The sequence below is a fragment of the Agelaius tricolor genome, unplaced genomic scaffold, assembly GCF_023055355.1.
Source record: "Agelaius tricolor isolate 1412-34295 unplaced genomic scaffold, bAgeTri1.0.p SCAF_18, whole genome shotgun sequence".
Classification (NCBI taxonomy): Eukaryota; Metazoa; Chordata; class Aves; order Passeriformes; family Icteridae; genus Agelaius; species Agelaius tricolor.
Genome location: NW_027269278.1, coordinates 13,533,159 through 13,557,315, shown reverse-complemented (window position 1 = coordinate 13,557,315; position 24,157 = coordinate 13,533,159). Strand labels below are relative to the sequence as shown.

Genomic DNA, 24,157 nt, shown 5'->3' with positions numbered 1-24,157 from the left:
AAAAACTTTTGTACAAAGAAACTACTTTGTTCTTGGCTGTCTTTTAAATCCCTCTTGAGACAGAAATTACCACAATCATTTAGGCTCAATGGTACTCAGAAGTTCAAGCCACATTCTCTTCCTAAACATAAGCCAAAACTAATTTTCAAGATCCTCCTGACACAACAGAGGCTTAGTTTTGGACTGTGCCTGAGTAAATTGGTTTTGTTTCTATTTTTCACGCATCAAATTGATATGCAACAACCCTCTGTCTCCTACTACTGAAGCCATTCCCTGAAGAGTTATGCATGGCTCTGTAATAGAGGCATTGTTTTCTTGATTCTTTCTCAGCTCAGCTGCTACAGTTTAGACAAACTAATATTTTCCTCCCTTCTGTTACAATAAAGCTGTCGTTTCTGGCACCTCATATGTTGAGAGGGTGAATCTATAACCTGGCTGGTTTCATCTCCCCAGCAATGGCTGGGTGTTTATAATGCATTTGCCTCCTGTCAGGAGGATGATAGTGAACAGTTATTGAATGCTCCTGCAGGTTCATTAATATGCATGATGCTCCTCTATCACTTCTTTCAGCACAACCTTTGAAGTTAATATTCACTTTGTTACATATTACAGCTGCCTTGTTACTGGTTTATTGTTTTGGCACACTGTTTTCTTGTCATTTCTTTTGTTCACTCTGAGAACTTCAAAGCAGGGGTAAAAGCTCTGCACAACCTGCCAGGCTCCAGACCCCCCTGTGCCACAAGCACCAGCCACATCCTGTCCCAAAGCACAAGCAGCATGTGAGCCTTGGGGTGCACCTGACAGCTCTGAATGCCCTTCCTTCCTTCCTTCCTTCCTTCAACACTGGTCCTTGGAACCTGTCCCTGCCCAGATTTAGTGGCTGATGATTTCTCAGGCTGTTACCTGCACGTTGTTCCATGCTGCCTCTCCTCTGTCCTTCACACAGTTTTCCAGCCTCAGTGGGGATCCCAGGGCTCCATGCTTAGTATCCACACACAGTCCAGTTCCCACATTGCGGATCTGAAATAGTGAATTAATCATTGAATTTCTGAAATAGTGAATTAATCACTCAATCTCCTACTCCTACCAGGAAAGAAAACTCAAAGAGTCTCAAATTGCAGCTGTATTTATATGAAGGTAGTTTTTAAGATTCCTCTCTTAACTATGAGTCTGAGCTGGTCAGTAACAGCTGGAAGAAAGCACAGAGCTCAAAATGGGACCCAGCTGTACCCCCCAGCACACAGCAAAACCCAGCAGTGACAGGACTGCAGAGCCCACTGTGGGCTGGGTTGTCTGGTAGTGCCATGTTTCACAGGTCTGTACCTTGTACCTCCTCTCTTAAGTCTGTGCCAGTGTGAATATTCTATAGCAAATGTACAATGAATGCTGCTCTTCTAGATTCTTAAGTACTTTAGATTTGTGAGTTACTCTTGTGCTGTAGTAAATTCTACATGCAGCTTTTGTTGAATTGTTTAACTTAAGCTATAGATTAAGTGCTGTTAAGTTTAAATGCTGTTAAACCTGTTGGTTGAGTTCAGAGCTAAGTTTAGTAAGGGGGTCCACTCTGAACCTCATGACTCCACAGAAGGATCTCCCTTACGCTTTTTTATCCTTACGCTTTTCCATCTCCAGTCTTCACACAGGCTGATTTCAATTTTAGATTAATTGATTTTAGATTTTAGTCTGCTTTTTCTCTGTGTGCTTTAACCCTTTAGAAAGTAGTAGAGTGAACCTTACCAATAAATTTTGTCATGCTTTCACTTTTATATCACACCTGCTTTTGCCAATACCTTTGCCAGTGAGTCTCTGAGCAACCCAAAACACTCAACCACAAGAGTTGTGTGTAACAATTCACAGCCTCAATCCTGTGGTGATTCTACTCCCAGAAGACAGCTGACTTTGAAAAATACAGTTGGTTTTCCTGCCTTTCACATGGGAAAGCTAAGGACAAGAGTAGCTCAACACAGTTGTGAAGCCCTTTGAAAATACAAGATTTCACTATTGCTCAGCTGCCGCCTCTCCCTAATCCTCCCTCTGGCATATTCTGCTTTCTGCTAAATACACAACATGCAGAACAAGCCAAGTCTCTATTCTCGTTGGAGCTGTGCACTAATAGAAGCAGCTGCCTGCCCAACTGCCTGCTTTGATCAGGCCAGTGCAATGGTAGAGGAGTTTTGGGTTTTGAAACATCAAGCAGATCTTTAAACACTCGCTCGCACCTTACTCACAGCAACCGAGGCACATGGGCAGCCTTAAAAAACCAAACTGCAGATGTCAGAGCACAAACTTGCCTCTCCCCAGGCAGCTGCTGGAGGCTCCACTGGTGGGTAGAACTTTGGCAAGTCCCAGGCGACCTCGTTCATGAACCACTTGAAGCTTTTGCAGTTGAGGTTGTTGCGCAGCTCCTTCTGCGCGGCGACGTCGCCCGCGGAGAGGTGCCGGTACTCGGGTCTGCGCTGGTAAATGTACTCTGCATATTCATCCATCCACACCTCAGCCACCCTCTTCAGGTTCTGGGGGGGGAGAGTGAGAGGGGAAACCACCTGAGAGAGCTGCACAAACCACCATTAGCATTCAGAGCAGCTCGCGTGTTTTTGCTCAGAAAGGATTTTCATTCACATCCACTCTTTCTCTCCAGCTTCAGGACAAAGATTATTTTTATTACTCTGTAGTTCCAAGGGACTTTTAGAAAGATATTTTCAGTTGAGGTCAAAACAGAATCCTGGCACTTGGCCATTATATCTAGTTCCTTGTGGCTAAGAAAAACAACATTAATCAAAAGTTGTTTTTTTTTTTCCTTTTTTCTGTAAGGAAAGTAGTCAGAGCATGATGCTGGTAAATACCACAGGACATTCAAAGGTCTCTGACAAAAAGCTGCTTTCTTAAATCCTTCTTATTGCATCTTTTATATCCATCTAGGAATGGGATTTGAAGTACTCCCTTCTGAAAAGCTCTAGTTCACAATACTCTTTCTTAGCACTATTTTTCCATTTTCTTGGGTAAAACTCTTGAGATACCTCAGGAATACAGAGCTTTCAGGTGATGACCCTTCAGAATAGAAGCAAAGGGTTTTATCTTGTGCCAGCAGCACATTTCATGTATTACTGTAAAGCTTAATCCCCTGTGCACCTCCAAGACAGCAACAGACACCACCCACTCAAGACAACCTGCATGTCACAATGCCCTTGAGAGTGCTGGAGCTTGGGCTGCTCTCTGGGAACATCAGGCAATTCTTGGTGCCCCTTGGTAATGTGCCATGTGCAGCTGTGGCTCCTCACCTGAAGCTGCTCAGTCCAGCAGTGATCATTTACTGCCAAAAAAAGTTAGGAAGCTAAGAGTGAGCAGTGTGCTGATCCTGCCCCCAGTGCAACCTGCACACAACAGGAGCAGGTGTTTACCTCAAGGTGTCTGTTAAGATGCCAAGAATCAGCCTTTCCTGCCTCTCTGCTGTCTCCTTCCAGCACTGTGGGAGCTCACAAGAGCCAAGTACTTGAAATCAAAATACTATGAATCAAAAGGAGTACAGCTCCCTCCTGAGGAGATGGCACAGACAGGAGAGTGCTCTGCAGCCCTGACAGGTCATTGCTGGGCTGAGGAATAAATCCAGATCTATAACTGGGGTGATGCCATTAAAGCATTGTAACACTGTGCAAGCCTTAAGATTTCACAGCAGCAGGGCACCTCTCTGAGGTTTTTAGTTTTGCAGCCTTCCTGCTCCTAGGATGTTTTTCTCCCACCAGAGGGCAATGCAATCCCTCCTCAATTTGAAAATTAGCTAGAGAAACCCAGTGCAGGATAGAAGAAAGCTCTTTCTTCTTTGGGCTACACTAGATTAAGAAATAAGATGGCAAGGAACATTCCACTGTGGAAAATTACAGCTTGCCCATTCAGTGGTCTGTGATGCTTGAAGTTGAGAGGTCTTTCAATCACCAAAACCAATCACCACGCTGAAGCCTGCTGCTCTTAGAGAGCACAGCTATAAAATGACTGAAGTTATTATACAAATAAAGCCATATCTTGTTTTTATAGCCACGAAGTCCCTGCCCAGCACCCAGCAGTGGCTGATGTCTGGAGCATGGCAGCTGTTCATACACACATCTGCAGCTCCCTGGGCTCTCTTCCCTTTGTGCTACACATCCACCACTGCAAAACTGCTCAGCTTGCACTGTACAAGTGCAAATTACAGACAAAACCCCTGCATTTGCCTCCCATTGTGGGGTGAGAGTAGACAGCAGCATGGTCACACTGCAGTCAGAGTCCTGCTGTGGGCAATGCCACTGCCACTTACTCTTGCCAGGCTGACTCCTGTGGGAACCTTGTATGGAACATATTTCCTGTAGATATGACCAACTCTAGAGCAAGGGATGTCCTCCATGCGACCTCCACACATCCATACCTGTGGAACAGCAGAGAAACACATTCAGTCTTGGCTTTGTGGAGGAAAATGAAACAGAAAAGACTTCCCAGTAATAAAAAAACTTAACCGAGATTTTTACATTAAAGTACACTCTTCCCAAATCCCCTGCCCTCCCTGCCTTAGCCCCAAATCCTATAACAACCCGCTTAGAGCCATTCAGCAAGCTTTGATTTAGCAAAAGTGCTCACAAGCCTTCTATACAGAAAAGAACAGGAAAAAAAATTCAAGCAATGAGAAAACAGCACACACCTCCCTTTAAACTGATCTATGTTATTACAGCAATAGTAACCACAATAGTTAAACTGGGCTGCCATAAAAACCCCTGGGTGTGGGTTGTGTAACAAGGCTGTAAAAGGGAGGCCATCTCCCTAGTACAGGTGATCATATGTTATGCAAAAGGCTCCAGGGAATTCATGAGCCTGTTCAAGTGCCAGGAATCAGAAGAAACTGCTACTTTTTCCCGTGGTTATCACTGCTCTTTTATGGTTTCATTGCTGACATTCATTCATTGCTTTTGCAGCCTTACAATTAAGTGGAAATCTCTGCCTGGTGAACACATAAATAGCTTTAAAAAAGCCCTCAGGAAGTCACTAGAACACACTGCTAGTTGGAGATGACTACCTTGATGCTTGGTTATGTCTAGAGCGGGCCCAAAAGCTTCCTTCCCCATCTGGGAAGATTTCACTTTGTGCCAGCACTCTGCAACAACTTTCTTTTATTCTTTATAGTGTGGATGTAGTAATTTTGTCCAAGTGAAACAAAAGGAGACACTTTCTAAACCAGCCAATCTACCTCATTAGATTTAAGAAGCATTTCCGTGTTTCTCAGAAATATCCAATCAATACTTAAAGAAAAAGTACCCTTTAGAATGCCAAAGAAATCACGTTCTGAACTCCTGAAGGGAGGCACTGCTTTTGCCCTTCTGTTTGTCCCCAGATCCCATGGGAGTGCCCCAAAGGCCGTGGATTTTGGTGCAGTGCTCTTGGTTTCCCTGTTCACTGGGGCTAATTTGAGCCACCAGAGTTCACTGTACAATGAGCTTAGTCAACAGCTTCACACAGAGCAGGCAATTCCATTAATATTCTACAGCGACAATATTAAATACTTAGCTCGGAAGAGAAATATTTGGCCAAGGCTGCTGCATAATTATTAGCTCTGACACTAAAGTCCTCTGGAGTTTCAGCTCTGTCTGCTGGCCCTAATAATTACAGTCATTTGCTGACTGCATATAACCTAATGGAGGTTGGTTGCTCTCAGTTAGAGAAATATTTTTCACGGGCAACTTCTAAAGTTCAAGGTACTTAATTACATGTCGTTATGGTGAGAGAGACAAAAAGAAAGTTGACAAACACTCCTACAGAATTTCATTCCTTTTGTCCCTGCTGTGTCCTGAGAGATGAAAACGAAACTAGCACTCAGCTTCTGTGAAGTTTCTTATGGAATTAGAAATGCTTTTTATTCTGCAGTGACTGTGCTTTTGGCTGCAAAGGGCCAGAGCGTGATTTCACTGCTGGGAAATTAACAGGCTGAGAAAACAAGGATTTGGACATGGTTTGTGTTTCTAGGACAGAAATGGTTTGTGCAAGGCTGTAAGAGCTGCAACAGTCCTGGGAACCATAAAAACCTTCAGGAGCAGCAGCAGAAGCCCAGAGCTGAGCTGCACAGACACACACACTCCTCAACAACCTGCACTGTACCCTGCAGCAAGGAGCCTGAGGGGTTCACAGCAGCTGCATTTTGGTGTAACACAAGCCTGGCTGCAAACACCAGCCTGTTCTCCTTGCTGCCTGCCCACAGGATGCCTCACCTGCCCTGTCTCTAAGCAAAGCTTTCAGCCAGGCCACCACAAACCCAGTTCTCTGGAACATGAGGTCCCTGTGTAAGCTGAGCAGCAGAGCCCTGCTCAGTCAGTACAGCTGGAGAGGAGAGAGCTGTCCTTGTGCTGCAGAGCTGGAGAGGCAGCAGGAGTGGGAAGCTGGACAGAACTGATGGGCCAGGAGCTCCAAGCTGGTACAAGACTCCAGGCAGAGATGACAACATCACACAAACACAAGCAATGCGATCAGAAAAGCTGCTTAACTGAGTTGCTTAATAAATAAAACCTAACATCAGTTTGACTTGCTCTTTTCTTGCTCATGCTTTTAAATATTGCAAACAATGCTGCAATGGAGGCAATGGAAGGCTTCCTAATCCCTACCAGCACAGCTCAGTGACCCTTTCAAGGTACTTTGCCACCTCTGTGCCTTTTTAACGTTGCCTCACACTGCAAGTGACAGTATGGCACCCGCAGTACAAATCTAATTTTAAAGGCATGCTTTCCATTCATTCGTTGCTGCTTTGATTTATTTTATTAGTGAGCTGCTTTGTGTGGTGACAGAACTCATTACAACCTCCATAAAGACAATTACCAGTCCTTATCTATACAACTGGAAGAAAGGGGAGAGGGAAAGAGCGTGATATGCATTGGTAAAACACAGCTAACAAAAGCATTAGAAAGCCAGAGCTAAAGGTCAGAGAATCGCATCCAGGGGTCTGTCAAAGAGTAAATGCAAGAGAAGCAAACCCAAAATAGCTGTGTGCTAGCTGAGGGAATGCTTCCACTCAGCTACTGATATTTGGTTGTTTTTAAACAAGAGTACAGTTCCCAGGCATGACACACCAGAACGTACACTGCTAAAAATACCGTGCTGTCAGAGAGCTGAGATGGTGCTGGGCTGTGGGGCAGCACCTCAGGCCTTCCCCACAACACTGACTGTCACTTACTGCCTTCTCTAGGCCTGTTTCTTCTAGGTGTTTTACACACCTTGCCTCACTCCTCAGCTGACATGACAGAAAACATCAGAGCTTGAACTTGCACCTGATTTCAAACAGCCATTATGCCATAAGAAGAAGAAGAAGAATTAAAGCTGGTCAGGCAGACAGTGCTTCTTACAATAATCTAATCAGATCTCATCAAGAGAGGACAGGAAATTTCTCTTCCTCCTCAGGCACAATTTTGCCAATCTTCATTTTGGGCTTGGAATCCTGCAGCTGACAGATCTAGAATTAAAGGAAAACCTGGCTACACTGAGGTCAATGGGCACACTGAGCAGATTTAGCTAAGGCCACAATCTCACCCTAATAATAAAAACTACACAAGGGAAATAAACTAGCACTGGTGATATTGCTTCCATCTTCCCAGCAGCCTGGAGAGCTGTAACTCCATATTCATAAAGTGACTCCAGAGCCTTTGATTCAGTCAGTATGCTGTGAAAGCAGCAGATAATATGCCACCTATTCTCTACATGGGAATGTTATGCTGATCCAATTCCCTTTCTGCAATTTCAGAAAACAATGTCAGGTAAGACAGCTGAACCTCTCCTCTCAAACACACAATACAATGCTGCAGTTGCTGTGTGAACACAAATTATCTGGGTATACAAGGTTTATGGTTTCCAAAGACTGCACCATGATGAGCCAATGCTTCCCAAGAGAGGGAAAAAACACAAAGGATAGTTAAGCCTTGAAAATAAAGCTGCTTCTGCAAGAGACAACAGAAATGAAGACCATGGGATGGACCAACAGAGAGCAGCTGGCTGGTTGTGTGAGCACACACTGAAAGGTGGGAAGAAAAGGGCACAGAGGATAAGTCAAGGGGGTTCTCTTTCTAACAAAGTAGGTGAGAGGATGAAAGCAAGGGCAATAACTCAGGGAAATTGTAATCCTCTATACTGGAAGCATCAGCTGCTCCTGCTGCTGGGACTTGGTGCTCTCTGAGAGATTAAGGCAGCCCATGAGGCTGCACTGGGATCTGTGTGTTTGCACAGCACCTTCTCACACACCACATATCAGCAAAGCCCCTCCTCACAATCTGCAGCATTTGAGGGTAATGACAGCACTTCCTAATAATCACATTTCAGGGAGTGGAGGGGAGCACTTCCCTGCTGCTGCTTGGTGGGAGGCTGCTCAGGAGCCTGAACCAAGAAGAGGGTGCACCGAGGCAAAAAATTCAAGGCAATGGTCTGAAACTGATCTGTGCATCACCAGCTAAGAAGGGAGAAAGAAGCCACCCTGTACTGCAGCTGAGAGCCTTAGAATTAAGCAGCATGTGCTGGCTAAAAAAAAAAAAAAAACACCCACAAAAAAAAGCAGCAGAATGCCTGGCCTGTTCCAGTGTGGGCAAATGTGAGCTGCTGGAAAGTGGAGTGAGGATGTGCCTGGAATAAGCAGTGCAGGCTCACAATCAGCACTAACTTCAGCTACACAAGTGGAAATGCTGTCAGAAGGGATCCCTTGGCAGCTGCACCCAAACTACACACCTGCCAGAGCCCAGTGGCAAAATGGGAATCAGAAATGTGCTGCTGGCATGGGGCAAAGGAGAGGCAGGCATTAGATATGTGAACAGAAGCTGTGCAGCACTTGGATTTGTTGGAAAACATGTAACATGTTTTAAGCTGTGGAAATCAGAAGCAATCCACTGATGGTTTGGGAAAAGGATCTGGAAAAATACAATGACCTACAATGACCAGAATAAGTGCAATGGCTCTTTTCCCATTGCTGCAGCAAGAATTGAAGACCACAAGTACTAACCAGCTCTTCTGTCTCCCTTTTAATTGTTCTTTCCAGGGAAACTGTCAATTTGGCTTGTTTGCACGGAGCCCTTAGCATTTTATGAAGGCTTTACAATCTCCAAATTACAAGACAAACGTTTCTAAAACTGAAATGATTTATCACCTGGAGAGGGACATTCTGGATTCTCATTCTTTACTCTTCAAGCACAGTGTGCAATTAAAGGACTGAGAACCACACCACTCGGATCTGAGACACAAAGTACATCTCTATTTATGCCTACACAAGTCAGACATATCCCTTTTTACTCTTCTGTTTCCCCATAACCAAAAACATCAGAGACTATGTATTTATGGAAGAGAGGCGTGAAGCAGTTTAGTGAAGATTTATGTAAGCCAAACAGAATAGAAGCCACAAAAATACTGGAAAATAGGCAACACCATCTCAAATAAAACTGAGCATAGATAAGTGCTGTACAAAGTAGCACTTGCAGAAGGGAACAGTTTAAATGCTTCACACATACTGCTCCAAATTAAATGCACTTATGTCAAAAAAAATGAAGTGGTTACGTAGGCAGCTGTTAAATTGTGTTTAGAAGAGGAAAGCTCCATTATAACTTTGGGTAAAGAATTGAGTTTTGTTTCCACAATCAGGAAGATTAAAAAAAAGACCAGGAAAAACTGCAAGAGAGGAGAGGTGAGGAAGTGACTCCAAAAAAGCAAAGAACCCCACCTGAATGAAGCCTGCTGAAGAGAGGAACCAGGGGGGCAGCAGAAAGGAAAGGTGACAAACGCTCCACAGAGACAGTGGGGAATGCTTGTTTACCCTTTCCAAAATCCAGGAACACACTTCAAGGTCAGCAGCACCTGGGAATTCACCTGTAACCACCAATGCAGACTGTGATCTGTCTGTGATTTGTCTGTGATCTGTCTGTGATTTGTCTGTGATCTGTCTGTGATCTGTCTGGGGTGACCTGAGCAGGAACCCCACGACAGACCCCGAGCTGCTCCAGATGCACACAGGGCAAGAGAAGGAAGCAGGGCCTGTTTTCTGCTTCAATGTGGAATGGATAGATCAACTCCTTCCTTTCTGAACTAGAAATTTCTGTTTTAAGGGATTGCTAAGATCCAGAAAACAACAAACCAGCAGCGAAGGTTAGAAAGTTCACCTCAATTTTTTGTCCCTCCTACATGCAATGTTTTCTAATGATGTTTGATGCACATGTTTCATACAAAGTGCAAGGCTTCTAGAGTTTGATCTACCCTCTAGCTAAATATTTTCTGAGGTGTTAAACACTGATGCTTTCTCTGTTGGCTTGAAAATTTCTGCTCAGAAGGAAGCAGAGCCAGCTGATAACAGAAATATGCATGATTTCTAAAAAGAAAGGCAAGAGGTTCCTAAATAAACTTGTTTATTTCCAGTCTCTCAGCAACAGAGCCCTGTATTTTAAAATAAAGGCAAAACCAGCAAAGCACAGTCCATGAATGGCCAAAAAAAGAATATGCTTAAGGCAAAAACAGATCCAAACCACAAAAAACCTCCCCCAGAAGTCCTGTACTCCTGGTGAGGCTCGAGAAGGCCAGATCCAATGCAATGGATCACAGGCCAGCAGTACAGAATACCTGCACCCACAACACCCAGGGACAGGAACCAATTCTTTATTAAAGGTGGGCTGTAAATCTGGCATGCTTATAATCTGAATTCCCATGAGATAATGTGAAAGCAGGCACCCCACACCTAAAGCCAGAGCTTTAAATTATTTGACAGTGCACCTTTAACTACAAAATCTCAGTCTGTTTCTAAAGGTAAAAACGTAGCTCTAAGCTCACCAGGAAATGTCATAGCTTCATAAATTCTATGAACAAACCTTCTATTCTTGCAATTCCAGCAGAATTATTAAATCTATCAGCCACAGATGAATGTATCAATTTATCTTAATTTCTGAAAATACACTGAGCCTCTTTCAGTGAAAACTTCATTTTTCTGTTGCACAATGAAAGAAAAAAGGGGGTCTTTGCAGAGATTAATTAAAGCAAATGTATCCCTCCATAAATTACTATCTCTGGACTGAAATAAAACGCAGCATGTTTCAGAGGGGATAAGCAAACAGATGAATGAAGCAGTCTTATTTCCTGCAGATCAAGCAGTGTGACTGTCTGCTGTGGCACTGGAGACAAAGGGCTTGCCCAGCCACTGTCATCACTCTTGGAAACCAGAATTTTCAGAGAGGAAGAGCCTGAATGCTGCCCCTCCTGCAGAGAATGAGAGCCTTACACAATTTCATTACAAGCAACACAAAGGTGAAATGGCTCTAACCACAGTGACACCCCCAGAGAGGGTGCCCCAAGCCCTCCCTTCCTGCCACTGTTACAGAGGACAAGGGACATCCAAGGTGACTGATGGGCTCTGGTGAGGAAATGATGGAACAAAAGGCTGTCCCAAAATCAGTGTCTTTTCTCCCAGTCTGCTGCCCAGTAGCACATGGGGTGTGTGTATGGCAATGTGCCTTGCTGAGGATTGCTATTCTCTGAACTGCACAGAGGCATGGAGATTCTGGAATCTGCTGTGTAAGATTTTGTAAGGCTGTCATATCAGCCATGACTTGTCAGGAGAGACAGGCAGAATTTTAGCTGCTGAAGCCAAACTGTGCACCACATCCCTGCTATCCTCTAGCCTCGTGCTAAGGTCAGCTAGCTTAGACCAGTGGCATGCAGACACCTGTAAAATCAAATATTCAACCTCTGAAAGAAACCTCAAACAGAGTTTAATGTAGATATCTTTACTCAGTTTGGTCCAGGCTATGGGAAGGATTCCCCCCACTGAAGAGAAGACTGAGCACCTGCCTTCAGGGCTTTGGGACATTCTGGTGGGTTTCCCAAATTGGATTTCAGAGTGCCATATTCCAACCTAGCACAGGTGCCAGCAGTCTTGGTGGGTTACAGTGACTTGTTATTCTTTGTATGCATTTTTGGTCAGCTGGCTAACTCTTCAAGCCCTCCACTGACCAGCTCAGTCAATCAGTAGCACAACTGTCCCCAGGCCAGGCAGATAATGACCCAAAGTCATTGTCAGCAACAGTAATGACTGCAGTTGTTGAAGATTTCTTCCCAGGTAAGTAAGCTTGAGTTCCTCACAGCCAGGGTCAGCTGGATTGAGTTCAGACAAAGCTGTTCTCCTCTCTGAGAACTCAAACTGAGCACTGAGGTCCTCTGGAACTGGAATCCTCCTGGAAGCCCCAGAGGCAGAGAGCTCCACACCAGCTGACTTACCCTTGCTGGGAAGAGTGCTTGCACCAGAGCTGTGACCACAGAACAGGCACAGCCCAGCTAATCCTGCTCCAAAACTCACCCTCACAGTCACTGCTCACATCAGTGCTGATTCTTCTGGGCACTATCTTTCTATTCCCAGCTCTTTCACCTTTAGTCACACGTAAAAGCAAGGACAAGACAGATCATTCATATTCTGCACCTCAGAACAAATTCTTACTTTTCAAAACAAAAATAATTTCCAGAGAACATGGCTCACCTTAAAGGATATTTCATACTGCTCTCCTCCCCATATCTCCAGACCTGCATCATACCCTCCCAGCTCCCAGAACCACTTTCTATCGACTGCAAACAGTCCTCCAGCCATTACAGGAGACCTTAAGGAAAAACCAGACTCCATATTACAAACACATTACAAAGACACAGATCTCTAGCTAAACATTTAAAAAACAAAGCAAGATTTGACAAATATTCTTTTCACCCCCCAGTGTTCCCAGTGCCTGTACAGCTCTGTCAGTACATCAAACAGCTGTTTTGGGGTTATCTACTGATTTCCCACTTGCAAAGGAGGAAGATCAGACCAGGCTCCCTTCAGAACCTGCCAATGCCTCTCCTCCAAGCAGGCAGGGAGTTGACTATTAAGTGACAGGACACCACCTCAGCCCAAGGGACCTGTATGCTGATGCTCTGCTTCTGCTGTAGGACTGAGTCTTTGAGTTTGACCTCAAAAAGTGTTTTGTTGGTTTTTTTTTTTTTTTAAACACTACAGAGTATAAAGGACAGCAGAACTGTCTCAATGTTGGCAAGCACAGCAACAGCAGAGCACAACTTGATCACAGATTTTCTTCTGCAGTGCACTGTAATAATCAAAATTGCTGTAATTATTCTGCTAAGTTTTCTTCTTCCCCCACCTGGGAACGACACATAACCCACCATTGATTTGTTGTTTTTGGCAGAGCAGTAGGGATACTAAGTTATGTTTGAAAGATCTCAGTAATAAATGACCACATTAATTGTTACACATTAGAGTTTTCAATGAAATGTTAACTTCTGCAGGAATTAACGTGGCAAAAAACAGCAATGAAAAGGAGAGTGTTCACAGCTACTATACAATGCGTTTCTTTTAAACCAGCAAAGCAAACAGCTGCCAAAAAAGCAAGTAGCTTAACACCAGCTCCTGGCTTTTGCTACGCTGAGGTGTAAACCAAGCCTGCAGCAGGGTGTTATTTCATTAGCTGGCTCTTAGCAGTCTCAGTAACTTACTCAAAGGGATCACTGGGATCAGGTTTCTGTAACTCAGGAGGAATAGGGATCCTCTTGTAATACATCTCCCAGTCAAATGCCCCTCGCATTGCATCTCCAGCCTGGGTCTCGTATCCAAAGTGGTCGTGATCAATGACATCAATCATTGGGCAGACGATGGTCTTGCGGTTCCGGGCAATGCGATCTGAAGATGGGAGAAACACGTTAGAAAACCTGCACCAGCTGGTTCCTTTCACTGTGAAATTACAAAAAAAAAGAGCATCAAAAGATGAAGTTGTCCAAGAATGACACAGCTTTCTTCCTGTTCCTTCTCTCGTGAGCAGATGCTCCAATTTATATCAATTTATCTGCTCCTTCTGCAATCACTGAGAGAAAAACACCAGGCACCCATCACCCAGAAGCAGAATGGGAAGACACAGCCACACTACCACAGAGAACTGACTGCCAGGCTAAAACCAGACTTCTTGTACTCAGTGAGCAATCCTCATTTCCACAAGTGACCAGGATGTGAACCCCTTCTGTGCAGATCCAGATCCAGGGAATAACCCACTGCACCACCCAGCCCTAACTGCCACACCAGAATCTGGCAGGAAGCATTTCAGACTAATGGCATAAGTACTCTCAGCAGCCTCAAGAAATGCAAGTGTTACCTCTTTCCCTCCAACCTTTTCTTCCAACCAAATAATACAACACAGGATAAATTTCTGCATAAACATCTGGAATTCCTTAAATACTTTGTTACTGAGATGGTCTCTTGTTGGAAGTTAGTTCTCAGAGCAGAGGTGATAAAATGATGTTTCAGCTTCCAAAACACATCTCACAGAAATCCTTTCTGTGCTTTAAAAATCAAAGCATCCTCTCTGTGTTCTCATTTAAATGGCACTGGAGCTAATTCTGTCCTCCCTCCCTGGGGTTCATAAAGCTGCAAATGTTTCAAACTGTTGCCAAATATACACTGTAGTGAAAGCAACAGGATAACCATCCATCAATCCTGCAGGAAAATCCGACTCTTTCTTAAACCTCTGCTCGACTATTGTTGCCACAGCCTATTTGAGAAAGTCACACCTCAGAGAGCTCTGACAGGTCACTGGCAGCAGGGCTGTGAAGGAGTTTGGTACTGGCTGGAGGCAGGTAGGTACCAGAAACAGAAGGCACTGTCCCTTCAATTAGTCATCCTTGAAAGGAACTGACACCTCCTCGAAGATGGAGTGCTGCCTTGGAAAGGGGTGCCCATGTTCCACAAATACACACCAGCAGCTCTCATTCACAAGAAGTATTTTTCACAGCCTTGCAGACTATGAAGTTAAATATAGTTATATAGGAGATAAAACCCTTAAAAGCTACTCAAAAACTGTATGTAAAAATCTCTTCTGTATCATAAAGCCATTCCTCTCTGCAAGCTGATGCGATAGTTTACTCTTCTAGCAAGATGCAAATTATTTCATTTAATGAGGAAACAGAAGAATACGATTTCTGCTCTTTAATTAACAAAACCACATGACAAGGTTACCGCACAGTGCAGGACCCCAGAACAGAAAAAAAATCTCGTACTGAACACTACAAATTGCCAACAATTCACTTGAGTCTTGTGGTTGGTTTGCTCTCTCTTTACGCTATCTCCCCTCTCTTTCACCCACCTACAGCAGGAGGGGAAAGCAGCAGGTGGGAACAATTTCAGCGCCCCTGACTCACCGAGCAGAGGTGGCAGCCAGTTGACATTGGCCTCGCAGTGGGAGTCCAGGAAGGTGATGACGTCCCCGATGGCCACCGAGGCCCCCAGCATGCGCGTGCGGATCAGCCCCTCCCTCCTCTTGGTGCGCAGGATGCGCACGCGCGGGAACTGCGCCATGTAATCCTCCAGCCGCTTCTTCAGGTGCTCTGGGGGCAAAGCAGACACTGGCACCATCAACAAACAATTGGCTAAACGTGCTGCTCTGGCTGTACCAGGGGGAGGTGGATTTTGGAACTGTGGACTCAGCAGGTAACTATGGTGGTGTTTGCAGGGCTCTCAGGATGAGGGAGGAGATGAGAATGTGGACTCCATGTTTCAGAAGGCTGATTTGTTATTTTATGATATATATTATATTATATTATATTATATTATATTATATTATAACTATGTAGCCATGATATCTTCTGAAAAATCCTTTCCTGAGGATTTTTCCTCCTGAGAAGCTGAGAGGCCTCAGGAACAAAATGTAACCAATGGTTACCTGCTGCTGTGGAATGCAACAGGTGCATCTGGGATTGGTGTCATGTTGGTTGTTTCTAATTAATGGCCAATCACAGCCCAGCTGGCTCGGACTCTCTGTCCGAGCCACAAGCCTTTGTTATCATTCTTTCTTTTTCTATTCTTAGCTAACCTTCTGATGAAATCCTTTCTTCTATTCTTTTAGTATAGTTTTAATATAATATATCATAAAATAATAAATCAAGCCTTCTGAAACATGGAGTCAGATCCTCATCTCTTCCCTCATCCTTGGACCCCTGTGAACACTGTCACAAAACTATACTGAAAGAATAGAACAAGGATTTCATCAGAAGGCTAGCAAGGAATAGAAAGGAATGACAACAAAATCTGGTGACTCACCAGAGAGTCCGAGCCAGCTGGACTGTGATTGGCCATTAATTAAAAACAACCAGATGAGACCAATCAAAGATGCACCTGTTGCATTCCACAGCAGCAGATAATTATTGTTTACATTTCATTTCTGAGGCACCTCAGCTTCTCAGGAGAAAAATCCTAACAAAAAGATTTTTCATAAAAGATGTCTGTGACAGGTAACAAATGCAGTAACAGGAAAAAGGAAATAAAGCTTACTGCTTTTGAAGGTCAAAAAATAACTGCCTAAGCAAGACTTTTGCCTAAGCATCTTTTGAAGATGTTCCAAAACTTTAGAAGCAATTAAACAGAGGAGGAAAAAAAAAAGGAATAAAAAGTATAGGATGAGAAAGAAAGAAGCAGAGGAAGAGAAAGAGGAATAAAAAGACAGCTGAGCCAGGATTCTTGGACACTTGTGGAAAACCACTGTAATTTAGAAAAGACACAGGGGAATTGGTTTTCAGAAGTAAACCACACTCAGAGCATTTAAGTTCTCTGTGGTTTCTTCAAAACACACAACATAACAATCTACTCATGCACAAATAAAAGCCAGGGAAAAGCCAAGTCAGACACCCCTCCAAGCTGCAAGCAGGCACAGCCACAGTGTGTATGGGGATGGCTTCCTTAAATGCTTATCAGAGATCTGCATTAAAATATGGAAATATTTACACAACTGAACGTGGACTGAAACCACATCTGAATTAACACAGTGGCAGTCACCATGATTAACAAGAATTCAAACAGGAGAGCTGCAGACAAAGATCACTGAGTGATCAAAACAATGGACAGCTTGTTCCAAAGTGGAGATAAAAAGTTTGGTCTGCATAACGAGCGAGGGGAACACAGCTGTCTTTACATCAAAGAGTGAAGCAGCAAAGAAAAACCCAAAAATAGGCTGAGCTGATGCTGGCCTCATCACTAATGGGTTGATCTTTCAGGCATCTGAAGTTTTGACAGCAAAGCCCATTCAGAGGGTGCCAGAGATTGTTCATTAATGCCCCACACCACCCACTGCAGTTAGCAACAAATAACCCTGTGAGGGTATTTGCCTTCTGTAGGAACACATCCTCTCCACTCTGTACAGCACATCTTCCTCAGCTTCCAAAGCAGAAATGAAAGGCAGGGGCTGGAAAGGCCAGCAGCAGGAAAGTGTCCCTGATCAGGGCACCAGGGAGGCTGGGCATTGCAACTGAAAAGAGCAAAGGAGCAAATAAATTTAACCTAGTTATGAGCTGTCCCCCTGGTGCTGCCCTGGCAGCTGTGAGAATGGTCAGGAGCCCTGGGCTAACACACACTCTGTGCCTGCTCTTTGAAGCAGCCATCAGGTGCCTTCCTTCAAACATCACCCAAATACACCTCCCTGCTTTTGAGGTATTCCCAGCAAGCTCTCTGCCCTGTTCAAAGCTTTGCTTAACATTCCCCAGGATTTTATTTCACAGATCCACTTTAGTGTTTTGCCTGACAAGTGTAATTGTCTCACAGTATCTACATAGGTTTCCCTCTCAATAGAGCCCTTAGGACTTCTTGATGTCTAGAGTGCTTTTCCCTTATCCTTTTCAGGTCTCTTCTGAATAGATCCTCTCAAGCAACCAGAAATTCTGTCCACTCAATTACAGATTTTTCAAATAAGGGCCTTCCACAGAGACTAGACATATTATTAGTGCAGCTGCCTTCCTCCTGAGGCAGTGGGTAGACTTAAAACGAGAAGAGAAAAAAATAAAAAAGAAAGAAAAGCTACCAGTGTTTAACATCACAGCTCATCCCTTGCCATTGTTAGTTTGTCACAAAAGATTGTTTCATCACAGAGAACAAACAATCCTCACTTCAAGCATAAATCAGCTAAGCCCAAACCAGGATGCAGACTTTACTTAATGTACCCAAGACAAGATAAACACCAGAGTGGCTGCTGGTGCTCGTTATAATAAAGGAGGGAACTGTCACACAGACACTCTCAGTCTGATTTCCCTAACAACAGCCAGAGATTGATAATAGCAGAAGACACTTGGAAGATCAGACTAGACAATACTTATATTATTCAAGCCAAATCTGTAAAGCACTGGAAAGTCTTAAAAAATCCACAGCTCCAAACCAATGGAAAATATAAAGAGCCTTTCTTCAGCTCTTTATTTTGATTAAAATGAGAAAATGAGACTATGAAAGATCCCAGAGGTTTGCCTACCACATGTGCATTCATCATTTCCATTTTAGCATCACCTGCCTTTCTGAACTGCTCTGGTTTGTGGTGCAATTTCATCTGTGGGGACACCTGGGGCAGCTGAAGTGACTCCTCCAGGGACACAAGCACAGCGTGCTCAGCCTGCTGCCAAACACAACAATGCCCTGGGATCTGCTCTGACACACCCAGGAGGTGAACACAGAGTCACTGGACTTGGCCACATCAGCTGTGAGGATGATGATGGCAGCTCTGCTACGCTGACTGAGGACAGGGTGATTTGTATCTATTGATGAACAAGCAGCTAGAAATTGAGATTTCCCCATTTTTATAGTGTAATGAGGAAAGGAAGGCATTGGAGGCATGGAGTTTTCTCAGGCAAACACTCTGGAAAGAGACAGCAGAAAGCCCAATCCACTGACTTCTCACTGCATTCCCAAAAGCTGGGTTTGCTTCTACAGCACTTCACTGCATTTCCATAGCAAGAAAATACCAAAGCATTCCATGCTTGCAGAGAGGAGCCTGCTGTTTGCTGCACTGCTGCAGTGCCTCACACATCAGGAATCCTGTCCCTGATGGTCTGGAGAACAGGGAGAAGCTGCAGGTGCTCCAGCAGCACCTGTGAGCTCACTCTGCTGCAGGGGACACAGCTGCTGAGGGCTGTCCTCAGGGTGATGCTCAGCTAAGCTGCTCCTCCCACCTGCTGCAGAAAAATCCATCTTTGGTCACTGCATCTTGTAAGATTAAGGCTTCTCTATCATGAACTGCAAGTGGGCAGAGTTTATTGCATCTGCTTTGCCTAACTGAAGAGTCACAGACATCTGAGCAACCTCACAACTCAGTAAAATGTGGTTTTCAAAGAGATTTTTTTAAATTTCCTTATCCTTGTGCTATTCCTGTCACATGGCCTGGCTTCTATGCACCCAGATAGAAAATAGTAATTTCATTCTATTTCAAATATTGTCCCAAATAAGCCAAATTTTGCTTTTAAAAGAAAATGAAAAAAAACCCAAATAAGTGCCGTTAACTACTACAAAATTTAATGAAGCTTTAAAAAAATATTATGGAATCTTGTCACACTGAGTAATTTTTATTACAAGGGCAATTTTCTTTAATGAAGGTTGTTAGGTGAACTGGACAGATTCCAATGGCTGTGCCTATGCTGGGCAAAGTAACACAGCCCAAAAATATAAATGACAGTAAGATTATCTGCAGATTAAAAACTATTCTGGTAGTTTGTTAGCACACTTTGCAACAAAGTTGATGTACAGTGTATACCAGTCAAGAACTGCTGCTTTCCTTACTTAGAGCTGTAAATAAAGCTGTGTGAAGACAGCAGAGAAGCTTTAACAAGCAGCCTGCTTTACAAAAGCAGCCCTAAACTTTCCAAAATAAGGCATTTTTTTCCCTAGGTCAAATTTCTCTGGTGGTCTTACTGTACTTCTTCCTACTGGCCTCATCTAAACAGAGCTGCCCTCAGATCCCTCTAGTCATGGCAAGGACCTTCCAAGATTGGAATTCCTCATATCCAGTTGACTTTTCATTCCAACATTGTACTCTGCCACCTGAAGAGGCACCTAAGAAATTCAAAACCAAGCACATGCAGATGCTGGGGGAAGACAGAAGAGTCCAAGGAGGCTTTTTTGGGTTTTTTTTTAATAGCTTATACTCACTGTAACAGCTCTGCAGTATTTGGCAGGGAAGGGAGTACCAATATTTGCCATAGAAAAAAATTACCAGCCATGACTTGAAACTATTAAAGTGATTTATGTCCTGTGAAAGAACTATGAGTGAAACACTTCTGTCCTGCCAGTGCAACATTTCATGGTTCATGTGATACCATCAGCTTTGGTTTCTGAATTTTACACTGTGCAGCACATCTGTAGCTCCAGTGCCTTTTCCAGATGTGTATAATGAACCCAAACCAGAAGGAACAGCACTGCAGAAAAAGGAAACATTCCCAGACACCTTCCCATGTTACTCAGATGCCATGGATAGCACCAAAGGTGCCCCTGCCCTACAGGACCTGCTGAGGTGCTTTAGTTTACACTCAGTCCTGAAGCTGTGGAGATGGGAGAGCCACTGCCCTCTGAAAACCCAGGGAACCTCCCCCTCCCAGCAAAGGGCACAGGAGGACAGGAGTGGAGGATCTGCAGAATTCCATTTTAGGCAGAAAAGGGCCATTTCCCTTCTCTGCAGGTTATTTTGGCTGCTTTCCAACAGCAAAGCCTGGAGTGCCAGCATGCATCTGGCATTTGTTTACAGGTTACCCCAGCCTGCCATCCCCACCCTCCCACACACAGACATGCTTGTTGAAGATTACAAATGAATCCATTCATTTTTACTTGGCTACTTGGCCCCAACGTGCTGTTTAACAATTTAAGAACGAATTATACTTCTTCCTGAATCCATCATAATGTGCAAGCCAGGCCTCCCTGAAATAGAAGATTTTAAATCATTGGAATTAACTTCTCTCCCTGTTTTGATGCAGATGAGTAATCCTTTGAAACAGCAAAATGTGCTGTTATCCAAACAGGCAGCACTTCCACTAGTTTTAATTTTCTTTCAATGTTTTCACGCTCTGATCACTGAAGTTGGTTGGGAGGATAATAAATTGATTTAACAAATTGTACTATGAGCACCAGTCTCAGTAATAGAAAACTGATTAGGCTGATCACAGCTTTCCAAGCTGAATCTTCTTACAAAGAGGAAAAGGCTTGAGAAGGGAGAGAATTAATATTTGTTGCTTCACTGATTACAGTTCTGGGGTGGACTCCAAAAGGGGAGGGGGTCCAGTTTCCACTGCCCATTCTGCATCAGTGCTGGGTCTCAGCACAACTTTAAAAACAGAAACTGAGGGGAAAGGGGTTTCTGTGCATGAGACAATAGCTGAATATCACTCCACATGATAATATAGCATGGTTTGGACTTTAACAAAGATTAAAAGGGTTTGCTGAAAACCTTACTGGTTTTGTTCTCTTTCTAAACGGTTTCAAACCAAGCTTCTGTTTCAGGTTCAATAAAGTGAACAGAAGTGGAAGAATGGTGGCCAAGAAATAAGCCAGACTGTGAGTTAGTGGGGAAAAGACCACCAGGTGTGAGCCTGGGCTGTGATAAACTCAGGTTCACAAACTTCTGCTGTGCTGCCCGTGCCATCGATTCACCCTTCAGTTTGCAAAGGGAACTCTGTCAGTGCTTCCTCCACCCTGCACAGCAGACATCCCAACCCTGCTCAGGAATCCTTCAGGAGATACCAGCACTGAATGCAGAGACAAAGGTGTCATTTTAAAATGGGGAAATTCACACTTACTGGCATCAGTATATAAACACACCCAGACCCCAAGGAAAGTTTAGTAGGATGTAATTTCAAGCAGGGAAACACACAGGGAGCAATCATCTCAGTGACAGCACAACCTCTCAATCTCTCAGGAAAGTTTAATTTGTTAAGGAGTCTGTTCCAAGTGCTGCTTTCTGAGGGAATCCAGAAAAACCCATGTACTTATCTTTCCCTCAGGCTGTAAAGGTGTAAACCTCCTGTTCCTTGGGAGCAGTGCAGCCACCCTGTGGTGTGTGCATCACCTCTTAATTCCTGCACACTGACCTCCTGGCTAACCTACAAGATCAGTTTTTCCCCCTCTGCCAGAACCACCTCTCCCAGGGGAAACAGTCAAGTCATTCTCATTAGTTTACTCTTCTCCCTTCCCATTTCATTAAATATGTATCAAGATTAAAGCACCCACTTAGGTTTTTTCCTCTTCTGTTGACTACATTTCATCTAAAGAGGGTATTTTGTGACTCTCAGTGATTTCCTGTTGATTGCTTTTAACCTCAGAGCTGCTGTGCTGGCACACACACACTGGAGAGATGCAGGGTTTGGCCTACACAGCCTTTGTAGCTGCAAAACAGGGGAGAATTCCTTGCAGTACACTTAATATTCAGCTCAAGTTTGATGTAGCCATGGTGACTGGCAAGGAAGGGCATTAATGTCCCAAATTCCTGCCTTCAACCCAAGCAATCTCTGCACTCATCTTAAGGCCACATCAGTAGCTTTGTCTGACCAGTTGTTTAACCAAAGGAATTCCTGCACTCTCAAAATCTTTAATTGCTTTGAACCTACACCATCAACTGCTTTTGGAGAGACAAGGAGGGGTGCAAAAGCATCTCAGAATTTTGTTCCAAAAATTCTGTGCCCAGGGAGTGTTCCAGGACACAGCCACTGCTGCCAGTGATGTTCTGCACAGTGTGTGATGACAGGAGCCTAAAGCCCATGACCAACAGCAAGGCAAAACTTGCCATCATTTGAAGAGATGCAGGCAGATGAAGTGTTAAGACAGTTCCTACTGAAACATTTTGGAACATATCAAAGTTGCAAGATTAAAGCCTTAAAAGTCACTGAGTTTTGCAGGGGAAAAAAAGAAAAGAAAAGAAAAGAAGATGCCAAAACAAACCAATCCTCAGAGGGTTGGCTTTGTACATGAATAGTGCTGATAGAGGCAAAGAACTTCTTGGCCTGAAAGTATTTGCTCTGTGCAAATCATCAGAAAAGGAAATATTCCAGAAACAGCACAAGGATTGACAGAGAAATCTGCTCCAGACTTTTGCCTTGTGAGAGAACAGTCCATTAGAGATGTAACTCACTTGAAAGGGGCTTTGATTTGGTAGGAATGCACCCTTTGGGTCCCACAGGCTCTGATCTCAAGTGCCTAAGTGAGGAAGAACAACTATGAAACCTAAAATAATTAGCAGAGAACTACAGAGTTTTTGCTCTGGGGTTGCAGCCAACTTGGAATATTGGAAAACTCACTGATAATCCTTCAGCCCTACAATGATGTTTGAACATTAATAACCATGAATGACAAAACAGAAGGAGTTCTGTCCTGTAGTTCTGTCAGAGAACAGAAAACAATGTATTTGGCAAATGAAAAAATTAGCAATACAGCTGCAGGGAGAACACACTCAAATGACTTGCAGTAACAAACTCTGCCATGCCAGAAGTATAATTTACAAACTCACACTTTATTCTTCTTTTAGACCTCTTCACCATCAGTTCCCAACACTCTGGTTTACTTTACTCACAAGAAATGCAGCTATCACAGTAAGTCAGTGACATCTGCTAGAAAGGTCAATAAATCTATTAAATCCTGAAGCACAAATCCAGGCCTGTTCCAGCTGTACTGATACCAAAACTAAGCCATCTTGTGGGCAACACCATTCTCAAGTAACACATTAATTTTATCTGGATGACAGAGGACAGGGCAGGGCTGATAGCTGAAGGTCCCTGCTTTTGAATCTGGAGCTTTGGCTTCCCCCTGCCCAGCAGAGTTAAATTTCTGTGCTCCATCAGTGCATCCCTGATGTGGGGAACAAACAGGCAGCAGTGCTCCTCAGGAGCTGATGCTACACTCACAGAACTGTGTGCCATTTCTTTACTAAGAAAATATAACTGCAATTAAAACCAGAAAAGGACTGTGGTTTGGCTTATCCACTTTTATTTCTCATTTGAAGCAGCGTTTAGCTTCCAATTTTGAAGAAGCTAAATGCTTTTTGAAGAGTGGAAGTTTCCACCTTTATCAGAGTCCCTGTGTGGAACAGCTGCTTTGTTAATACCACTCCAAATGCAGGTTTAAATAGCAGAAACTATGATTACCAGTAATAGATATCATATATGGGCAGAGGGTGTTTGAATCACATTTCTAATTAACTTCTATAGAGAAGCAGCTGTAAAGCATTAAAATGCTGATTTGCACTGCAGCTGGCAGATATCTAGATTTTTGACTCCTAGCAGATGAGGACATGTACTTCAAGGTGAGGAGAATGAAATTAAAGCTGTTTTCCTGCAAAGCTCCTCTAACAGAAGCTACATGTGTAGGGTTTCTTAGTAGCAAGCA

The 24,157-nt window shown here is 43.8% G+C and overlaps 1 protein-coding gene across 1 annotated transcript in view; it reads right to left on the bottom strand.

The window, feature by feature from the left end:
* GALNT10 (polypeptide N-acetylgalactosaminyltransferase 10) overlaps positions 1-24,157 on the bottom strand; it is an 81,985-nt gene that overhangs the window by 7,944 nt on the left and 49,884 nt on the right. Inside the window, exons 5-10 of the mRNA XM_071443416.1 lie at positions 15,187-15,372; positions 13,495-13,678; positions 12,491-12,608; positions 4,289-4,396; positions 2,292-2,513; positions 904-1,020 (exon numbers count right to left, since the gene is read on the bottom strand). Coding sequence (XP_071299517.1) covers positions 904-1,020; positions 2,292-2,513; positions 4,289-4,396; positions 12,491-12,608; positions 13,495-13,678; positions 15,187-15,372 — 935 coding nt within the window. The remainder of the gene's footprint in view (positions 1-903; positions 1,021-2,291; positions 2,514-4,288; positions 4,397-12,490; positions 12,609-13,494; positions 13,679-15,186; positions 15,373-24,157) is intronic.